Below are 19,399 nucleotides of genomic sequence, written 5' to 3' on the forward strand. Positions count from 1 at the left end.
TAACTAGCAGGTAGAAATTCAGGATATAAACTAGGAGGCACCACCAAGAAGTTAGGATTGACAACACTGGATCAAATCCATGGGGGAGGGGAATGTCACTAAGTGGCGAGGTGAAGGGGGAGAAGGAAAGCGACAAATGGGGGAATGGGCAGAAAAAGAAAAGGTGAAAGGGGAAGGAAGACAAGGAAAGAAAGAAAAGAGAAGGAGGGAGTGAAATGGAGGGAAAGAGTAAGGGAAGAAGAAGGAGAAAAGAAAAAGGAGCTATAGAAGCAAGGGAGTGGAGACCACCGGAATCCCGGGCCAAGAGAAGGCGAGAGACTAGGTTGGTACTAAGGCTGGGGGTGCGGCGGGGTCTGTGGAAGGGGCCGGGAAGCCCGAGGGCAGTTGGTTGCAGAGAGGAGGGAGTCCCCATGGGCCATGACTGACAGATGCTGCCGTCTTCCCGCAAGGGGAAAGAAGACACGGCGCTCCGCTCTGGACGGGCAGCAGCGTTGGTAGCCTCGAGCCCTCAGTACCTGGAACTGCAGCAGCTTTTCCGTCTGCTCCTGGGTTAAGTCCCGCTCCTCAGGCGCCGCCATTTTGCCGCCGCCTCTACGCCTCTGACCCGTCCGCACCGTCACCCGCCGGAAATGATTTCATCCGCACCAGCTTCCGGTCCCGGACCACCGCAGATCGTCTGGTCGTGGGCTCGCGATTCTGTGGCCGTAACCTAAAGCCGGTGAGACGGCTGCAGCAGGCCACCTCTCGATGGCACGCCCCTTACACTTCCGGAAATTCCCGAAGGCTCTCGGGTAACCCACGTGACGGCTATACTGAAACGAGGCTCAACGCTATCCACACACCCGAATGAGCTGCGGGTGATTCCGGAAGTTCCGGAGTTCTTCTGGGCTGATCCCGGATGCCTTCTAAGGACAGGAAGCGCAGGAAAGCTGAAGGCGCCTTTTTTTTTTTTGCTTCGAAGCCTGCTACACGTGCGTGCGCACGGGCCTCTGAGGCTATGGAATAGACTTGGCACTTAAACCCCCCTCACTCATGTGACTTCCTCAGGACCTTTCTCCCCTGCGGGGTCCCTTGGCTTAACTCCTGTTGGGGAGTAAGAAAAATTGCTTTCAAATTGCAGCCTTCACCCATGAAAGTTTGCCTATAGTGTCGCGCTTCGAGGGGACCTCCGTGGTCTCCTCTCTAAATTAGGCACAGTGACCCTGCATTTATATATTCCATAGAATTTGTGGAGCAGGAACCCTTTTTTAAACTTTAAATTGCTATCAAAGCAGGTGTACTTACTGTGCCAAAGCCCCTGTTCAACTTCCACACCTCCTGAGCATTTGTCAGTCTGCTTTTCTCTGCTTCTGCAATCATCCTAGGTTACTAAGGAACTCCCTTTCTCTCCCACCACTAATTCTATCTTTGGCCTCAAAGACTTCATTCCTTTCAGTATGGAGAATCCCCATTTAGGCCCAGACTATTCTACCTTTTCTTCTATCAGCCTTTAGCACTGCTCCACTCCCAATTTCTTAAGCTCCTGAGGAACATAATCAGAATTTAAAAGGATTTTCAAATTTTTTCAAAGGTCTAATTACTCAAATATACAAGGAGCTAAACCAATTGTACAAAAAATCAACCTATTCCCCAATCAAAAAATGGGCAAAGGACATAAATAGGCAATTTTCAGATAAAGAAATCAAAATTATCAATAAGCCCATGAGAAAGTGTTCTAAATCTCTAATAATTAGAGAAATGTAAATCAAAACAACTCTGAGGTATCACCTCACACCTAGCAGATTGGCTAAAATGAAAGAAGAGAGTAATGAATGTTGGAGGGGATGTGGCAAAATTGGGACATTAATGCACTGCTGGTGGAGTTATGAATTGATCCAACTATTCTGGATGGCAATTTGGAACTATGCCCAAAAAGTGCTAAAAGATTGCCAGCCCTTTGATCCAGCCATACCATTGCTGGGTTTATACCCCAAAGAGATCATAGGGAAAAAGACATGTACAAAAATATTTATAGCTGTGCTCTTTGTGGTGGCAAAAAACTGGAAAACTAGGGTATGCCTTTCAATTGGGGAATGGATGAACAAATTGTAGTATTTGTTGGTGATGGAATACTATTGTGCTCAAAGGAATAATAAACTGGAGGAATTCCATGTGAACTGGAATGACCTCCAGGAATTGATGCATAGTGAAAGGAGCAGAACAAGAACATTGTACACAGAGACTGATACAATGTGGTAAAATCGAATGTAATGGACTTCTGTACTAGCAGCAATGCAATGACCCAGGACAACTCTGAGGAATTTATGGAAAAGAATGCTACCCACATTCAGAGGAAGAACTGTAGGAGTAGAAACACAGAAGAAAAACAACTGCTTGAACACATGGCTTGATGCGGACATGGTTTGAGATGTAGACTCTATAAACAATCACACTAGTACAACTATCAATAATATGGAAATAGGTCTTGAACAATGACACATGAAGAACCAGTGGAAATGCACATCAGCTATGGGGAAGGTGGGGGGGGGGGAGAGGTTGGACATGGAGTAAGAACATGAATCATGTAACCATGGAAAAAAATTTTTTCTAAAAAATAAAATTGAAAAAAAAAAAGAATTGAAAAGGATTTAAGAGGCCATCAAATCCAACCTCTTTTAAATTCATTTATAAAATAGAATCTGCACAATATTATTAAGCATATACTCTCTACAAGACACTGTGCCAATAGATGGAGATGCCAAGACAAAAATAACTTCCTTCCCTCAAGGAGCTTACTTTCCACTGGAGTGAGAGAGAAGGAAGATAGAGCTAGTTTGTATAAAAAAAAAAAATTTCCTGAAAGCCAAGCAGGTTCCTCACTCCCATCCTGATAATTTTTTTAAAGAGAGGGAGAGAATATTCATAAACAGGAGAATCAGAGAAGCCTTCTCAGAGAAGTTATCTCTGAGCTTAACCTTGAAAGCAGATAGAAATTTTGAAAGGCAGAAATTAGCAAGAATAACATTCATGTCAATCCAATTTGGTTGAGATGTATAAAGTGTAAAGGTAATAAGAAAAAAAAGCTTTGAAAAGTTAAACTGGAACCAGATTGTGGAGAGTCCTAGGCTGAAAAGTTTACATTTTAACTCAAAGACAATAAGGAGCCCCTAAACATTTTCAAGCAAGGTACTAATGTTAAGATCTGTACCATAACAAAATTTTTTTGGCAGTTGTTTAGTTTAAATTGGAGGCAGGAGAAGAGACTGGAGGCAGACCATCTATTTAGGAAGCTCTTAAAAATTCTACAAGCAAAAGAAGACATATGAAAGATATTTCTAAAGTAGAATTAACAAAACTTAGCAACTGATCAGCTAGGGGAATAAAAAGATAGGTAGGTAGTGTTAAACTGGAAAAAACACAGAACTATTAAATAGTCTGAAAAACTATGTCTTTAATTAAAGAGAGGAGTTCTGCATAATTCCTCAAGGCCTCCACGCAGAGCTGCATGCTACAAACCCACACAGAACCCCAAGACTCCAGCTGCTCTGGTCACCTACCCCTGGAACCACCAACCACTTGAGATTGACAGCTCCAAAGAATAAAAGAAATTGGGTTATATACCATTTGGGAAACCAAAGGACAGGGAAATATGATTGATTGACATTACCATGGCTACAAGGAAAAGGGAGTGTTCAAACTACACTGATGGGCTTGGGAAAGGAACCATATAGCCAGAGGCTAGGGTGTAAGGGAATGGACCACTAAAATGGATACTAAAAGGATGGTCTCTGCCCAAGCATAGGTCTTCTTGAGAAGCATCTCTGATACAATGGGAGAAGCTACTGGGTAAAAAAAGAGTACTTAGCATTTGATTAAAATTTGCTAACTCCACCTAGCTAGTTCCATTAAATATCTTAGGGTCTACTATTCAGTCTGAAACTGCTAGTCTGAGATTCCCTTGAAGGTGAGTTCTCACAGGAACAAGGATGAGCTTTGGGGTCTCCATCTTTCAAGCTGACTAAACTTGGGGGTCTTCAGTTTGGGGTTTTTAGATTCCACGTTGACAGTAGATAGGTAGGTAGACAGATAGATAGATAGATAGATAGATAGATAGATAGATAGATAGATAGATAGATAGATAGATAGATAGATAACACTGTGCTAGATAAAGAACCAGGATGATTGTGATATTACAAATCTAGATGACTAGGAGAATAGTGGGTTTAGGGGGAAGATAATTATGTTTTGGACATGTTGAATTTGAGATGTCACACAGACAGTTGGTGATAGAGGATTAGAGTTCAGAAGAGACATTAGAGCTGAATATATTGATTTAAGTGACAAAGACATAGAGATGATAATTGAATGATAAGCTAATGATACAAAGGAAGAGAACTGAGAAAATCAAAAAGGCCCAGGACATAGCCTTAGGAAAAAACTTATGTTTGGAGTAAGGAGAAGGATCCACCAAAGGAGGCTCAAGCTCAGTGCCTAAGGGTAGGAGGATAGTAATCCAGAAGATGCCATCAGACAGGAAAAAGAAAAAAAAGAAAGCAAAGCTGTGACTCTATAATCTTATTAATATCTTGAAGGAAAGAGTACTCTATTATGTGAAATGCTACAGAGGGTTTACCATTAGATTTAACAGCTAAGAACAATGTCTACAAGGGGCAGTTAGGTGGCTCAGTGGATAGAATACCAGGCCTGGAGACAAGAGGTCCTGGGTTCAAATATGAATTCATATTTCCTAGCTGTGTCACCCTGGCCAAGTCACTTACCTTAGTACCTAGCCCTTACCATTCTTCTGCCTTGGAACTGTTAAACTGGAAAAAACTCAGAACTATTGTGAAGATAGGATTAACTTTCCCCTGCCTACTTTTAAATTTAATCAACAAAAAGTAAAGACACCCCTATTTAACATTTAAGTACAGGAAGTCCAAAAACCACTTACTAAAGCGTTTATACCTCCAGAATCTGACTGCCCCCTAGGCAGTACCAAGCAAATTTAAAGACTGTAATTGGTCCCTGTAAAGTGGAGGAAGGGACAGGAAGTAAAGTGGAAAAAGCACTATAAAAGCCTTGACCTTTCTCTCCAAACTCACTTTCTCCTTCAAACTTGGCCTTGGAGGAGCTCTAGCTTGGATTAGAATTCTGACTCTTGGACTGCTTCTGATAAGACTGCTCTTGGATTCCCTCTTTGAAGCCATTACTTGGGTGAATGAAAAGCTGACTCTCTTCCTGGCTTCTGAAAAGATTATTTTCCAGAAAGGCTTCCCTGCCTTCCAGGAGGCCTTGTGGGTGAAACCTTTGCTTGGGTGAAACCCTCCAGTGAACCCTGCCTGGAGCAAATATCTAGTGCAAGAGGATAGATATCTTCTCTACCCTCTTTACTTTATATTCTCTACTTTTACTCTTTACATCTTTTTGTAAATAAACTGCTAAAAAGCCATTTTGACTTGAGTTATAAATCACATTTCTCTTATATTTAGTCCAACCATAAATTTAAGCCCTACACTATTAAATAGTCAGAAAACCACTTCTTTAATTAAGGAGAGGGGTTTGGCATAATTCCTCAAGGCCTCCACTCAGTCTCTGGCCACTGACCCCCTGAGAACTTGCCAATCACACTAGAATGACAGCTCTGAAGAATAAAGGAAATTAGGGGACTGAGGACCAATAGTTCATTGGTCTTACAATGGCTACAAAGAAAAAGAGGAGTCCTAGAGAGGATTATCAGTCTCTACTGATGCTTTATAATGATCACAAAAGGGAAAGATCCAGTCAAGGACTGGGCTAACTTGGTAAAGGACTTTGTGCTAAAGGACAAAAGGAGAATCTACTGGGACCAAAAAGGGTATTAAACACCAGATTGAATTTGCTAGCTCCACCTAAACTACTTTAAGGTCTATTGTTAAACCTAAACTTGTGAAGTTGGAGTTTCTCTCAGAGAGAAACTCATGTGACAAGATCAAACTTGAAGTCTTCACCTTCAAGCTAACTAAACTTGGGGCTTTCAGATTCCTCGTGGCTACAAGTTTGGGGGTTTCTAGATTCTATGTTGACAGAACAAATACTCAATATAATTCTAAGATAGAAGGTAAGGGCTTAAAAAAAAACAAAGAACAATGTCCATAATATTAATACACTATTGGAGGAACTGTGAACTGATCCAACTATTTTGGACAGCAATTTGGAATTTTGTCCAAAGAATTACAAAACTATGTGTAGACTCAGCAATACTACCAGTACGTCTGTCTATTTCCTAAGGTAATCAGGTAAAACAGAAAAGAATCTATATATTCTAAAATATTTATAGCAGATCTCTATGTGATGACAAAAAAAATGAGAATTGATTAATGTCCATCAATCAAGGAGTGGATGAACACATTAAAGCATATAATTGTAATGGAATACTACTGTGCAGTAAGAAATAATGGACAGGTTTTAAAAAAATAAAAAACCAAAGACCTAAATGAAATTAAGAAGAGTGAAACAGAACCTAGTGAATATTACATAGAACAATAGAAATATTGTTTGAAGAACAATTATCAGTGTCCACTTCCAGAAAAAGAACTGATGAATAAAAATATACACAATATACTTTGTGTGCATGTGTGAGCATGCAAAATGATTCCTTCTCTAGTGTGGAAAGGAGGGAGGAAAAATACCTGAATGAATGGGAAATTTAATGTAACAAACAAATGGTAGAGTCAAAAGTCAGACTGCAGAAGTGTCAGTAATGAAAAAATGAAGACATTAAGTATAGATGCCTCTAAGAATTTGGCAATGAAAGGTAGACAAGTTATAATTTGAGGAGATGCCAGAGTTAAGTGATCTTTTTCTAAGGATTGGGGCATGTGGGAAGAGAGACTTGAGCCTATTTGTACATCACAGTCAAGAGCCAGTGAAAAAGAAAAATTTGAAGACAGAAAGTGATTAAAGAAGAAAGTTACTAAAAGATATGGGACAGCACAAAATCAAGGGCACGAGTAGAAGGATTTGTTTTGGCACAGAGAAAAGCTACTTCCTCAGAGGCCAAAGAAAGAAAAGAAGGTAAAATAAGGATGGAAAATGGTTTTGAGGTATGGAATAGAGGGAGTTCACAACTGCTGGTGTCAATTTTCTTAGTAAAGAAGGAAGCCAAGACATATGTCCAGAGGGGTGGAGGGTAGAGGTGATATTGGAATTTGAAGAGAATGCAAGAAGAGAAGGGGTTTGAAACAATAGCTTCTGGGAGCATGAAGGCCTAAGTGAGGTCAAACAACAAGAATTCTTAGTGGACCTAGTTGGCATGGTGTGTGATTTCTTCCAGCTGCATTCATCCCATCCACACAAGATTATGATCATAAAATAGGTGAAGGAGGGAGTGGCCTGTTTGAAAATTGGCATAACAAGAATGACAGAAGGGCAAGGGACCAAGGTATTTAAAGGTAGATGACCATATTTATGTAAACTGGATAACTATGAGGACATTGCAAAGAACAAAATAGGGCTAGAGCAGGATTAATTAAGTAGGACAGAAAGGGATGGAAAAGACTAGAGAATGCCTTTAGGATAAAAAATAGGTTTAGGGGTAATGAGATAGAGGACAAAAAAGGGAGGGCAGGAGATGTGGAAATATATGCAAATTCAAGAGTCATGGAGATGGCAATTTGCAGTGATAGTAAGATTTAATGTATGATCATTCCTGTGGTTAGCTGAGGTAGAATGAAGGTTTATGTCACAGAAGTTGAGGAAGTTGACTGAGAGGTCAGCATACTTAAAGGGACACCAATTTGTATACCAAAGTTCCTAAGTATGAAAGGGAATTTTTTACTCTATTGTCTAACCTGAGTTAACACTAACTTTAAGTACTCCTACTAAATACCTCACTAGACTTGAAGACAGGATTAACTCCCCCTTGTCTACTTTTGAATTGAATCAACAAAATATTAAACACCCTACTTAGAACTGGGTGAGAAGCTAGCAAGGTACTTAGAGAATTCACTGCCCTTAGAAATCCAGAAATCCACAAAATCCATGTCAGAGGTTAATCCAAGTACTTCTTAAAGGCTTCTAGTAAGAAAGAACTCACTATTACAACCAGAACCAGATCAACTTTGAGGTAGCTCTAATTGTTAGGAATATTTTCCACAAACTAAGCTGAAATTTGCCTCTTTGAAATTTCCATCCATTGCTTGGCTCTCTCCTCTAGGACTAAAAAGAATAAATCTAATCCCTCTTCCACATGGGAGGCTTTCAGATACTTGAAGTTCTCTAGGGCAGTGGTGTCAAACTCAACAAGAAATGGTCACTAATCCCAACATAAGAATCACTACCCCATATTGACTTAGTTTTTAAATGTAATGGTCATCATTTTATTGCATTTTAATTTATTTTGTTAAATATTTTCCAATTAAATTTTAATTTGGTCTGGTCTGTACTTAGGAGTTTTATGAGCTACATTTAATATTTTTGCTCTAGACCGGTGATGGTGAACCTTTTAGAGGGGTGGGTGATGTGAGAAATGTCCTCAGGCACATGTGAAGAGGTGAGGGGAGCAGACTGGCCCCACATCCTTCTGGTTTTCTAGTAACAAACTCTGGCAAACTCTGTGCTAGGGTTCTGAGTGGCCCAGACTCTCTGGCACATGTTCCATTGGTTTACCACCATGACTCTAAGCTAATCAGACTTAGTTCCTTCAACCAACAATTATATTGAATAGTATCCTGTCTTCTCACCATCTTGGTGTTCTCCTCTGAATGCATTTTATTTTCAATATCTTTTCTAAAATGATTGAGCAAATTGGCCAGCCTACCACAAGTTTCTTCTTATTTACTAGAGTCTATCCTCCAACCACCAGAGTGATTTTCCTAAAGTATAGGTCCTATGTCACCCCCTTACTCAAGAACCTCCAATGGCTCCCTGTCACTTCTAATATCAAAATACAATATCCTCTGCAATCTAAAGCCATCCATAACTTAGCATCTACCCCATTCTTCCTTTTGGTCTTCTTACACCTTTCTCCATGCTATATATTTTCTTATCTGGTGTTACTGGCTTCCTTGCTACTTCTCAAACTCCATTTCTTTACTCCTGACATCTTCTCTAACTATTTTCCAAACCTAGAATGCTCTCCCTCCTCAAATCTGCCCCTTGCCTTTTCAAATCCCAATTAAAATACCATCTTCTCGGACAATTAGGTGGCACAATGGATAGAGTGCCAGGCCTAGAATCAGGAGGACTTGTATTCAAATATAACCTCAGATACTTCCTAGCTATGAGACTCTGGGCAAGTCACTTAACCTCATTTGCCTAGTCCTTACCCTTCTTACAGTTGTTACTAAAACAGAAAGTAGAGTTTTTAAAAAATAAAATAAAATACCACCTTTTACAAGAAGCGCTTATCAATCCCTCTCTTTTTTTTAACCTAACATTCTCTTAGAATCAAAACAAGTATCTGTTCCAAGACAGAAGAGCAGTGAGGGCTAGGCAATTGGGGTTAAGTGACTTGCCCAGGACCATATAGCTAGTAAGTGTCTGAGTCCAGATTTGAACCCAGGTCCATCTGACTCCAGGCCTGGCTCTCTAACCATGGAGCCACCTACTGGCCTCCTTTCCCAAACCTTTTTAATTCTGCCATCCTTCTCAATTATTTCCTATTTATCAGTCATTGCTTATTTGCTTGTCTCCCTTATTAGACTGTGAGTTCCTTAAGAGTAGAGACTGTAGAAAGTAGAGCTGGGTAGTCCAGTGAATGGAGTGTCAGGCCTAGAGATGGGAGGTCCTAGGTTCAAATCTGGCCTCAGACACTTCCCAGCTGTGTGACCCTGGGCAAGTCACTTGACCCTCATTGCCTACCCTTACCACTCTTCTGCCTTGGAGCCAATACTCATAAGGTAAGGTTTATATAAAAAATAAAAAATTAAAAAATAAAAATTTTAAGTTAATATGATAGAGAACTAAGGCTTGAAAGCAGTATTTATGAAGTCAGATATGTAAACAGTTATTAATTAGACAAACCAAATGATATTGGGTAGGTTATGAATCAATCAACAAGTATTTTTATTAAACTTCTACAATAGGCCTTGCAAGCATTGAAACAACCTTGAAATGTTATACTCTATGAGGTTACGTTCTATCTATTCTGGAGTTGGGGATAGGAGAGGAACAACATTCTATATCTGACTATCTATATGTAAAATAAATACAAAGTAGCTTTGTGATTGGGCAGTTAGGTGATACAGTGGGATAGTATGATGAGCCTAAAAGTCAGGAAGACTCATCTTTCTGAGTTCAAATCTGTTCTTAGAAACTTACTAGCTGTGTGATCCTGAGCAAGTCACTTAATCCTGTTTGCCTCAGTTTCCTCATCTGTCAAATGAACTGGAGAAGGAAATGGCAAACCACTTCAATATCTCTGCCAAGAAAATCCCAAATGAGATAATGAAGAGTCACACAAGACTCAAATGTCAGAGCAAAAAAAAGCTTTGTAAGAAGTACACTTATGGTTGGAAAGATGAAGAAAAAAGTCAAGTAGAAGGTCACTCTTGAGTCCCCAAGGAAAATTTGGAGACAGAAGTGGATCCCAGGTGGGGGTGGGAAGTAGGGTAGCCAGAGCAAAGGCAAAGATATGGAATATGTCTTGTCCTATGTGAAAAGAAGCAAGAAGGCCAGTTTGGCTGAACTTTAGCATGCAAGAAGGGGAAGGGAAAGGAATAAGCATTTATATATTGTCTACTTTGTGCCACGCTAAGCTTTTTTCAAATAATTCATTTGATCCTGACAAAGTAGGTGCAATTATTAACTCCATTTCAATACTTTAAGCAAACTTTAAGAAATTGAGGAACCTAGGCTAGGTGACTTGCCTAGAGTTACACAGCTAGTGAGTAGTGTCTAAGATTGAATTTGAACTCAGGTCTTCCTGACTCCAAGTCCAGGTTTCTATAGACTGCATCACTTTTCTCCCTAAGAAGGGAAGAAATATATAATAAAGGTAAGGGAGGATGGGGGGAGATTATAAAGGGCTTCAAGTGCCAGAACAGAGGAGTATATATCTTGTTCTTTAAGAGAAGTAATAATAGGAAGTTCCTAGAGTTTATTGAGCAGGAAAATCACATGGTCCAACCTGCATTTAAGGAAAATCATTTTAGGAGCTTGTATATAATAGGGAGAGATTCGAGGCAAAGAAACCAATTTAGGAGACTATTGCAATAGTCTAGTTGAAAGGTGATGAGGGAGGCAACTATGTGGTGGCTCAATGATTAGAGAATCAGGCCTGGAGAGAGGAGATCTTGGGTTCAAATGTGACCTCAGCTATTTCCTAGCTGCATGACCTTAGGTAAATCACTTATAACCCCATTTGCCTAACCCTTGCCCTTCTGTCTTAGAGTTGTTACTAAGACAGAAAGAAAGGATTTAAATAAAAGATGATGGGGGCCTAAACTAGGGTGGTAGCCTGGCCATGTGAGAAGGGATTGGAAGAGAAATAATCTACTGTGGAGATAGAAACAAGATTTACCTACTGATTTGGTAGGTATGTAGGATAATACTGAGGCAGTAACCCTGGGAGACTGGAGACAGTGGTACCCTTAATAGAAAGATGGAAGTTTGGAAGTAGGTTGATTCTGGGGAAAGAGAAAATAAGTTCTGTTTTGAACAGACTGATGATGAAAATGTCTCTGGAACATCCAGTATGAAATGTCTAATAGGCTGTTGTTATTTTGGTTCTAGAGTTCTGGAGATACCAGAGCTAGAAATAAAAATCTGGGAATCATTTGTATAGATAAGATAAATAAACCAGTGGGAGCTAATGAGGTCACCAAGTGATAAAGTATAGAGAGAGAAAGGAATAGGACCCAGGACAGAGTCTTGTGGGGGGAAAGGGAGAATGAAATGGATGATGATGCAAAGGAGACTAAGAAGGAGTGGTCAGATTGGTAGGGAAAATCAGGAGAGAGCAATATCATGACAACCCAAGAAAAGCCTAGGAAAAGAGAATAGTTAACAATATGGAATGATATAAAAAGAACTGAGAAAAGTACAGGGACAGTCAGAGGCAGACACAAGGGACTTGTAGAACATCCCTCTGGTTTTACAGATGAAGTAGCTGAGGAACAGCAAAACTTGAGCCTATCAAGTAAGATGAAATTTAACACAGATAAGCGAAAAGTACTGTATTTTGGGGGAAAAAAAATCAGCTGCAATAGATGGGAGAAGCTTTCTTTATTAGACAGCAGTTTCAGTGAGAGTAGGGAGGTGATACAATGAAAAGAGCCCCAGGCCAGGAATCTGGAAGTCTAATCTTAGTAAATTCAAATCCAGCTCAGACATTTACTGGCTGTGTGATCCTGGGCAAGTCACTTAAGCCCATTTGCCTCAGTTTCCTCATCTGTCAAATGAGTTGGAGAAGAAAATGGCAAACCACTCTGGTATCTTTGCCAAGAAACCCCAAATGGGGTCACAAAGAGTAGAACACAACTGAAAAATGACAGAACAACAATTTGAGTGAAATAAATCAAGAAGTTTTCTTAGACTGCAAGTACATGGTAAATTATCTAACATGGTCTTAAGATCCATTCAAAGAAACATAGTATCCAGAAAGAGAGTAATGATAATCCTATTTGTAGTCATACTTGTTTAGAACAGTTCTGGAATATAGTGTTCATTTTGTGTTCCAGATTTTGGGAAGGGCAAGATAAAAGATATGAAGAAAGTGACCAGGATATGTAGGAACCTGGAGACTTGCTATGGAAATAGTTGAAGAAAATGACTGATACAAATAAAGAGATTTAACCTAAAAAAATCTTCATGGGGATATGATAGGTATCTTTAAGAAATTAAAGGTCTATCTACCATGTGGAAGAAGAATCACACTTGTTTGATTTGTTCTGGGAGGGCAGAGCTAAGAGCAATGGGGGAGACAATGATCAGAAGAGAGTACCCAGGATGGTGAAACACTTTGAGAACTCAAGTTAGTTAGGATTAAGGGATTTCATATAGTAGCAGAACTTGGACTCAAATCCAGGTCCTCTGGCTCTAAATTCAGTACCCTTTCTTCATCACTAGATAGTATTTAGTGTTTTGTTTTGTTTTTTTACCAAACTAAAGACAAAATATCACTTTTAAAACTCTTATCCAACAAGGTATTTCTTAATGCACATGTCAAAATTACACATGAGTATTTTAAAGATTTACACTGGCAACTATGTTCAATTTTATTTGAACTTTGTTCAAGTGTTTAGATAGGTGACCCTGGGCAAGTCACTTAAACCTGTTTACCTCAGTTTCCTCATCTTGAAAATGAACTAGAGAAGGAAATGGAAAACCACTCTAGTATCTCTGCAAAGAAAACTCCAAATGGGGTCGTAGCCTCAGACATGATTGAAATGACTAAAAAACTAAAACTTTGTGAGAAGCTGATTATTAATACCAAGTAAAGGCATAAAATAGAGAGATATACCCTCACCAAAAAAATGGAAGATGTACAAGTACAGAGTCTAAGTGTAAGAGGGATTCCTAGATATGATAACATCATCCTTCATACACTCTTATTTATATATTGATTGCCATCCTTCATATTTGAAGAGACATCACAAGGTAATGCCTCTTGACTCATGCAAAAATTGGATTTAGGTACTTAAGTAAAGCAGATTTAGGTACTTAAGTAAAGAGTTGCACAAAGTTGTCAGCCTCCCTCTTCCAGAGTCATCAGATTCCAGGGGCAAGACAAAAATCAAGATCATAGTGATAGCTCGGGGTGCAGTTAATAAGTTTGGCTTCTTCCATGTCTAACCAAGCTCTGAACCCCTACTTCCACCGTCTTCATGGCCATTAGATCAAATTGTTCTCATCTATCCCTTCCACCAGGGGATGTCTTCACATGCCTTGGACAGATAGATGGCTCTCTAATTTACAAACAGGTTTGAGTTCTATCAGTTATCCTGATCCTGATTTAGCCCATCTGCAGAATTGGTTTTACCAGAGTATGCTCTGTACATGTTTTATCTTTTTAGAATCATAGGTAAGAGCTGGGTGGCAAGTGGACACCAAATAAGGAAAGCAGTCCTTGAAAAGAGCTCACACCAGAGGTACTAGTCTTCCCTGAATACCCCATAGACCCCATTTGTGTATTACATTTTGCCAACTGCATTAATCAATGGAACGTTACAGAATCTCTTAAATGAGATTCAAAATGACTGAAAAGAGTTTGGCCAAACTACCCAGAAAGAAAAAACCAGGGAGCAGCAATGTGTCTCAGTGGATTGAGTGCCAAGTCTAGAGATAGGAGATCTTGCATTCAAATCTAGCCTCAGACACTTCCTAGCTGTATGATCCTTGCCAAGTCATTTAACCCCCTCTGCCTAGCCCTTACTGCCCTTCTGCCTTGGAACCAATACATAGTAGTAATTCTAAGATAGCTGGTAAGGACATTAAAAAAAAAAAAAAGAAAAAGAAGAGAAAAACCAAGAGGATGAAGATGTTGTTTGCAGTTATATGAATAACCCATAATACTGGTGGTAAGTTGGATGTCAATTCCCAGCAAAAGTCAAGAACATAGTTGTAAAGGGATGGTTTATGAACACAACAAACCAGTGATACCTAGAAGTCAGTATGACTTCATTAAGAACAGATCATGGCAGACTCACCTTATTTATTTTTTTGACTGGCATACTGGTAATACACATATATTGGACAGACACAGAATATGATTAGTGAGCTAGTTCCAAAGTGGAAAAGGAATAGGACAGTGTGCTGAATAACATCTGGGAAATTAATAATTTATTTAGTGATCCAGAGGTTCTCCTTGAAACAGAGGTCCCTCTTTTCCCTTAAACCCTTATTTTCTTGGTAACAACTCTAAAACAGAATACAAACATTAGACAATGGGGGTTAAGTGACTTGCTTAGATCACATAGCTAGGAAGTGTCTGAGGACAGATTTGAACCCAGGACATTCTGTCTATAGGCTCTTTCAATTGAGTTCAAATCTGGGTTCAAATCAAATCTGTCCTCAGACACTTCCTAGCTATGTGATCTAAGCAAGTCACAAATATATATATATATATATATATATATTTTAAATCCTTACCTTCCATCTTGGAATCAATACTCTGTATTGGTTTCAAGGCAGAAGAGCAATAAGGGCCAGGCAACGGGGGATAAGTGACTTGCCCAGAGTCATATAGCTAGGAAGTGTCTGGGGTCATATTTGAACCCAGGACATCCCATCTTTAGGCCTGGCTCTCAATCTACTGAGCAACCCAGTTGCCCCCAACAATAATATTTTTTGATGATACTATATGTTTGAATACCATGGTCTCTAAAAAATGAAAGATGACAGTTACCTAAAAGCTAACAGAGAGACATATGGTGAATATGAATAAATTGTAATACCGTACCAATGAAGAACTGTACAAGAGAGGTTATTTAAAAGATACTATTAAGGGGGCAGCTGGGTAGCTCGGTGGATTGAGAGCCAGACCTAGATACAGGAGGTCCTAGGTTCAAAACCAGCCTCAGCCACTTCCCACTGTGTGACCCTGGGCAAGTCACTTAACCCCCATTGCCTAGCCCTCGCCTTGGAGCCAATACACAGTATTGACCCCAAGACGGAAGGTAAGGGTTTATTTAAAAAAAAAAAAAAAGATACTATTAAAAGTTGTAATCCTAGAAAAGGAAGCTGGTTAACCACACAGAGAGCATAAAGGAGAACCTACATACAATCTTTGTGGTCCATTGGTGTCTACACATAGTGATTTTTTGTAGAAGGAGGCCACTAGCACATTGGGTGGATCCCTTAGAAAGGCTTTGTGGGATAGGCATCACATAAGATGAGAGAGTTTGGAAAGAGTATTCAAAATGAGGAAAAACCTAGAGCCACTGATATACAGAAGTAATAATTTTGATATATGTATTACCTTAATGCCTAGAGATCTTTTTCTGAACCAGCATTTTGCATGTATAATTGGTAGATCAGTCCGAAAATAATAAGACATTTAGATGACATAATGGATAAAATGTAAGACTTTAGTCAGAAAAAGCTGAGTTCAAATCCTACTTCAAATATTTACTAACTGGACAAGTTACTTAATCTCTCTCAGGTTAATGTCAGCCTCAGCTTACTTGAATCGAGGGTAATAATTACACCTACCTCATAGGACTATTGTGGGGCTCAAATAAGATAATCTGTTCAAAATGCTTTGCATTATAAAAATGCTAGCTATAATAAGACATATCTTCATCATATTCCGTATAGATCTTATTTCTACATAGTTGTTTGCATGTTGTCTCTCTAGATTGTGAGCTCCTAAAAGCAAGAGCTAGTTTATTATTTGCCTTTCTTTGTCTGCCTAATGAGTAGTATATAGTAGGTGCTTAAATGCTTGTTGAAAAGCTCCTCTAAGAGGACAAGTAGGTGGCTCCATGGATAGAGAGCCAGGTCTGGGAACAAGAGGACCTGGGTTCAAATCTGATATAAGACACTTCTTAGATATGTGACCCTGGGCAAGTCACTTAGCCCCAGTTGTCTATCCTTCATTGCTCTTCTGCCTTGGACCTCATACTTATATTGATTTTAAGATAGAAGGTAAGGGTTTAAAGAAAGCACTGTAAGGATTTTCTTTCTTCTTCTTTTTTTAAAACAATCTCTAACACCAACTCCATCTCCATTTTATAGAAGAGAAATTCAAGTCAGAGCGGCTCATGGAATTCTGCACATGATCTAAGAGTTGGAAGGAGCCTCCAAGGTCTTGTTTCCAATACATATCTGTATGAGAATCCCTTCGAAGTAGTCATCTGACTTGTTTAAAAACTTTCACTGAAGGGGAAGCTAAAAGGCTCAGTGGATTGAGAGCCACCTGGAAGACAGGAAGTCCTGAATTCATGACCCTGGGCAAGTCACTTAACCTTTATCTAGCCCTTACAACTCTTCTGCCTTAGAACTGGTACAGTATTGATACTAAGATGGAAGGGAAGGGAAAGGAAAGGAAAAGAAAGGAAAGAAAGGAAGGAAGGGAGGAAGAAAGAGAGGAAGGGAGAAAAGAAAAGAGGAGAGGAGAGGGGAATTGAGAGAGGTTTCCTGTGGAATGCGGAACTTTAGTTGGGACTTGAAAGAAACTAGAAAGGTGGTGAAGAGTGGAGAGGAAGAGCATCCCAGGCAAAGGGAAATGAGCCAGAGAAAAAATGCCCAGAGCCAGAGAGATGGTGTGAGTGTCTTGTTTTAGAAACAGAAAGGAGAGATAATGAAGAACTTTGAACACCAAACAGAGGATTTTATATTTGATCCTGGAGATCAAATTTTTGTTTGTCTTTTGTAAAATGTGTTCTTTCTCTTATCATCAGTGTAACTTGTTTTTGAAACCTTCTGGCATTTGTGGGGGTTTTTTCAAATAAGAATTTTTTTTTTTTTATCAATCTGTTCCTTCTCTTCAACTTCTCCCCCACATTAAGCGATTACAAAACAAAAACAACAAAACCCTTCATATATCTACATAGTCTTTTCAAATAAATTCTCACATTAACCATGTCCAAAAATTTGTCTTTTTCTGCATCCGAAATTCATAACCTCTCTGTCAAGAAGCAAATGGACTCATTTACATGGATTTGTGGCATATCATTGTCTCTCAAAGTTGTTTTCTTCTAGAAATGTTACTGTCATATACATTGTTCTGTTCCTATTCACTTTGCTTTCCACTAATTCATAAACGTCTTCCCAGTTTCCTCTGAAATATTAATTTTATAATTTCATATGGAATAATAATATTCATTTGCAATCATATACCACAACTTGTTTATCCATTCTCCAGAAAGTGGACATTTTTTTGGATGCCAGAGTGGCTAAAAATATTTTTGTCCATATAGTTCCTTTTCCTCTTTCCTTGATTTCTTTAGGGGTATAGGCCTAGTGGTGGTACAGATGGGTCAAAAGGTATGCAGAGTTTGGGAACTTTCTAGGCATAGTTCCAAATTGTTTTCCAGAGTGGCAGGACTTTCCCAACTTCAAGAGTGCACATATTTGTACACATATAGCATATATTTTTTCCCATAGCCTCTCCAATATTTGTCATTTATCTCTTTTGTCATATTTACCAGTTTGTTAGGTGTGCTATGGAAGAAGCATTTCCTCTCTGAATTTACGTGATTGAAAACTGCTGCCAAAATATATTTACCACAATGCGGAAATTATAGAGGTAAAAACCTAGGTTTTATTATGCTCAAACACGGGTTCAGACCTCAGAGCAAACAATAAACCTGAAAAATCATTAAGATTCCAATAACCCTTCTTAATTTTTAAAAAGTATTTTTCCATGTTTACATGATTCATTTTCTTTCCGTCCCCCTGCCCTTGGAGAGCTGACAAGCAATTCCACTGGGTTATACAAATATTATCACTTGATACCTATTTCCATATTATTCATTTTTGCAACAGAGCGATCCTTTAAAACAAAACCCCCCAATCATATACCCATATAAACAAGTGATAAATCATATGTCTTTCTTCTGTGTTTCTACTCCCACATTCTTTCTCTAGAAAGATAGCATTCTTTCCATAAGTCCTCCAGGAATGTCCTGGTCTGTTACATTGCTACTAGTAGTAAAGTCCATTACATTGGATTATTCCACAAAGTTTCACTTTCTGTAATAAGCCTTCTTATAGGCATAATTACATCAGAATGACATAGAAATAATTCTCCTATATATTGTAATCTTTTTCATTCCTCTTTGGCATTAAAAATTAAAGAAAAGATAAATCCATAATCCCATGCTTCCATCAATGTCATTTAAGTTGAACAGACTTACACATTCATCTTGTTGTTCAGTCATTTTTCAATCAAGTCTGACTCTTTGAGACTCCAGTTAGGATTTTTTTGGACTGCTTTGCCATTTCCTTCTCTAATGCACTTTCCAGATGAGGAAACTGAGGCAAACAGGGGTAAGGGATTTGCCTAGGGTCACATAGCCAGTAAGTGTTAGAGGTCAAATTTGAATTTAGGAAGATGAGTCTTTCTAACTCTGGGCCAAGCACTCCATTCACTGCACCATCTAGCTGTCAGAATCAAAATTTCATACAAAAACAAACAATTAAAGACTTAGATGTAAACTAAATCAGGTTATAAATTAAACTACTTTTAGAGGGTTAGTAAATAGGCTGATTGAGGAGAAAGATTTACATTTCGTCAAGAAGTCAGAGACAGGGAAGATTTTTTCTCTAGCTTCTTATCTAAGGAATATTTTAGGCTTTAGGTAAATTTTTTTTTTTTAGCTTAAAAGTAAAAAGAAAGATTTATTAGTAAGATAGGATTAACGGCCAGCATACAGCATGAGAGGAACAACCATGGGAGGCTGTCCTTTAGGTAAATTTTTACGACATATGGATGCATCTTGGACAGATGAGGTTAATATTAACAGAAAATAGTCTTTCAGTTAACCACAAGTTGCAG

General features: G+C 38.9%; 1 protein-coding gene across 1 annotated transcript in view; it reads right to left on the reverse strand.

The window, feature by feature from the left end:
• The window catches only part of FAF2 (Fas associated factor family member 2), a 76,502-nt gene extending 75,919 nt beyond the window's left edge, over positions 1–583 (reverse strand). The window contains exon 1 of the mRNA XM_044664427.1: positions 516–583. Within this exon, the coding sequence (XP_044520362.1) occupies positions 516–578 (63 nt within the window). The 5' untranslated portion in view covers positions 579–583. The remainder of the gene's footprint in view (positions 1–515) is intronic.
• Between the last annotated feature and the right edge of the window lie 18,816 nt (positions 584–19,399).

This window comes from Gracilinanus agilis, chromosome 2 (genome assembly GCF_016433145.1).
Source record: "Gracilinanus agilis isolate LMUSP501 chromosome 2, AgileGrace, whole genome shotgun sequence".
NCBI lineage: Eukaryota > Metazoa > Chordata > Mammalia > Didelphimorphia > Didelphidae > Gracilinanus > Gracilinanus agilis.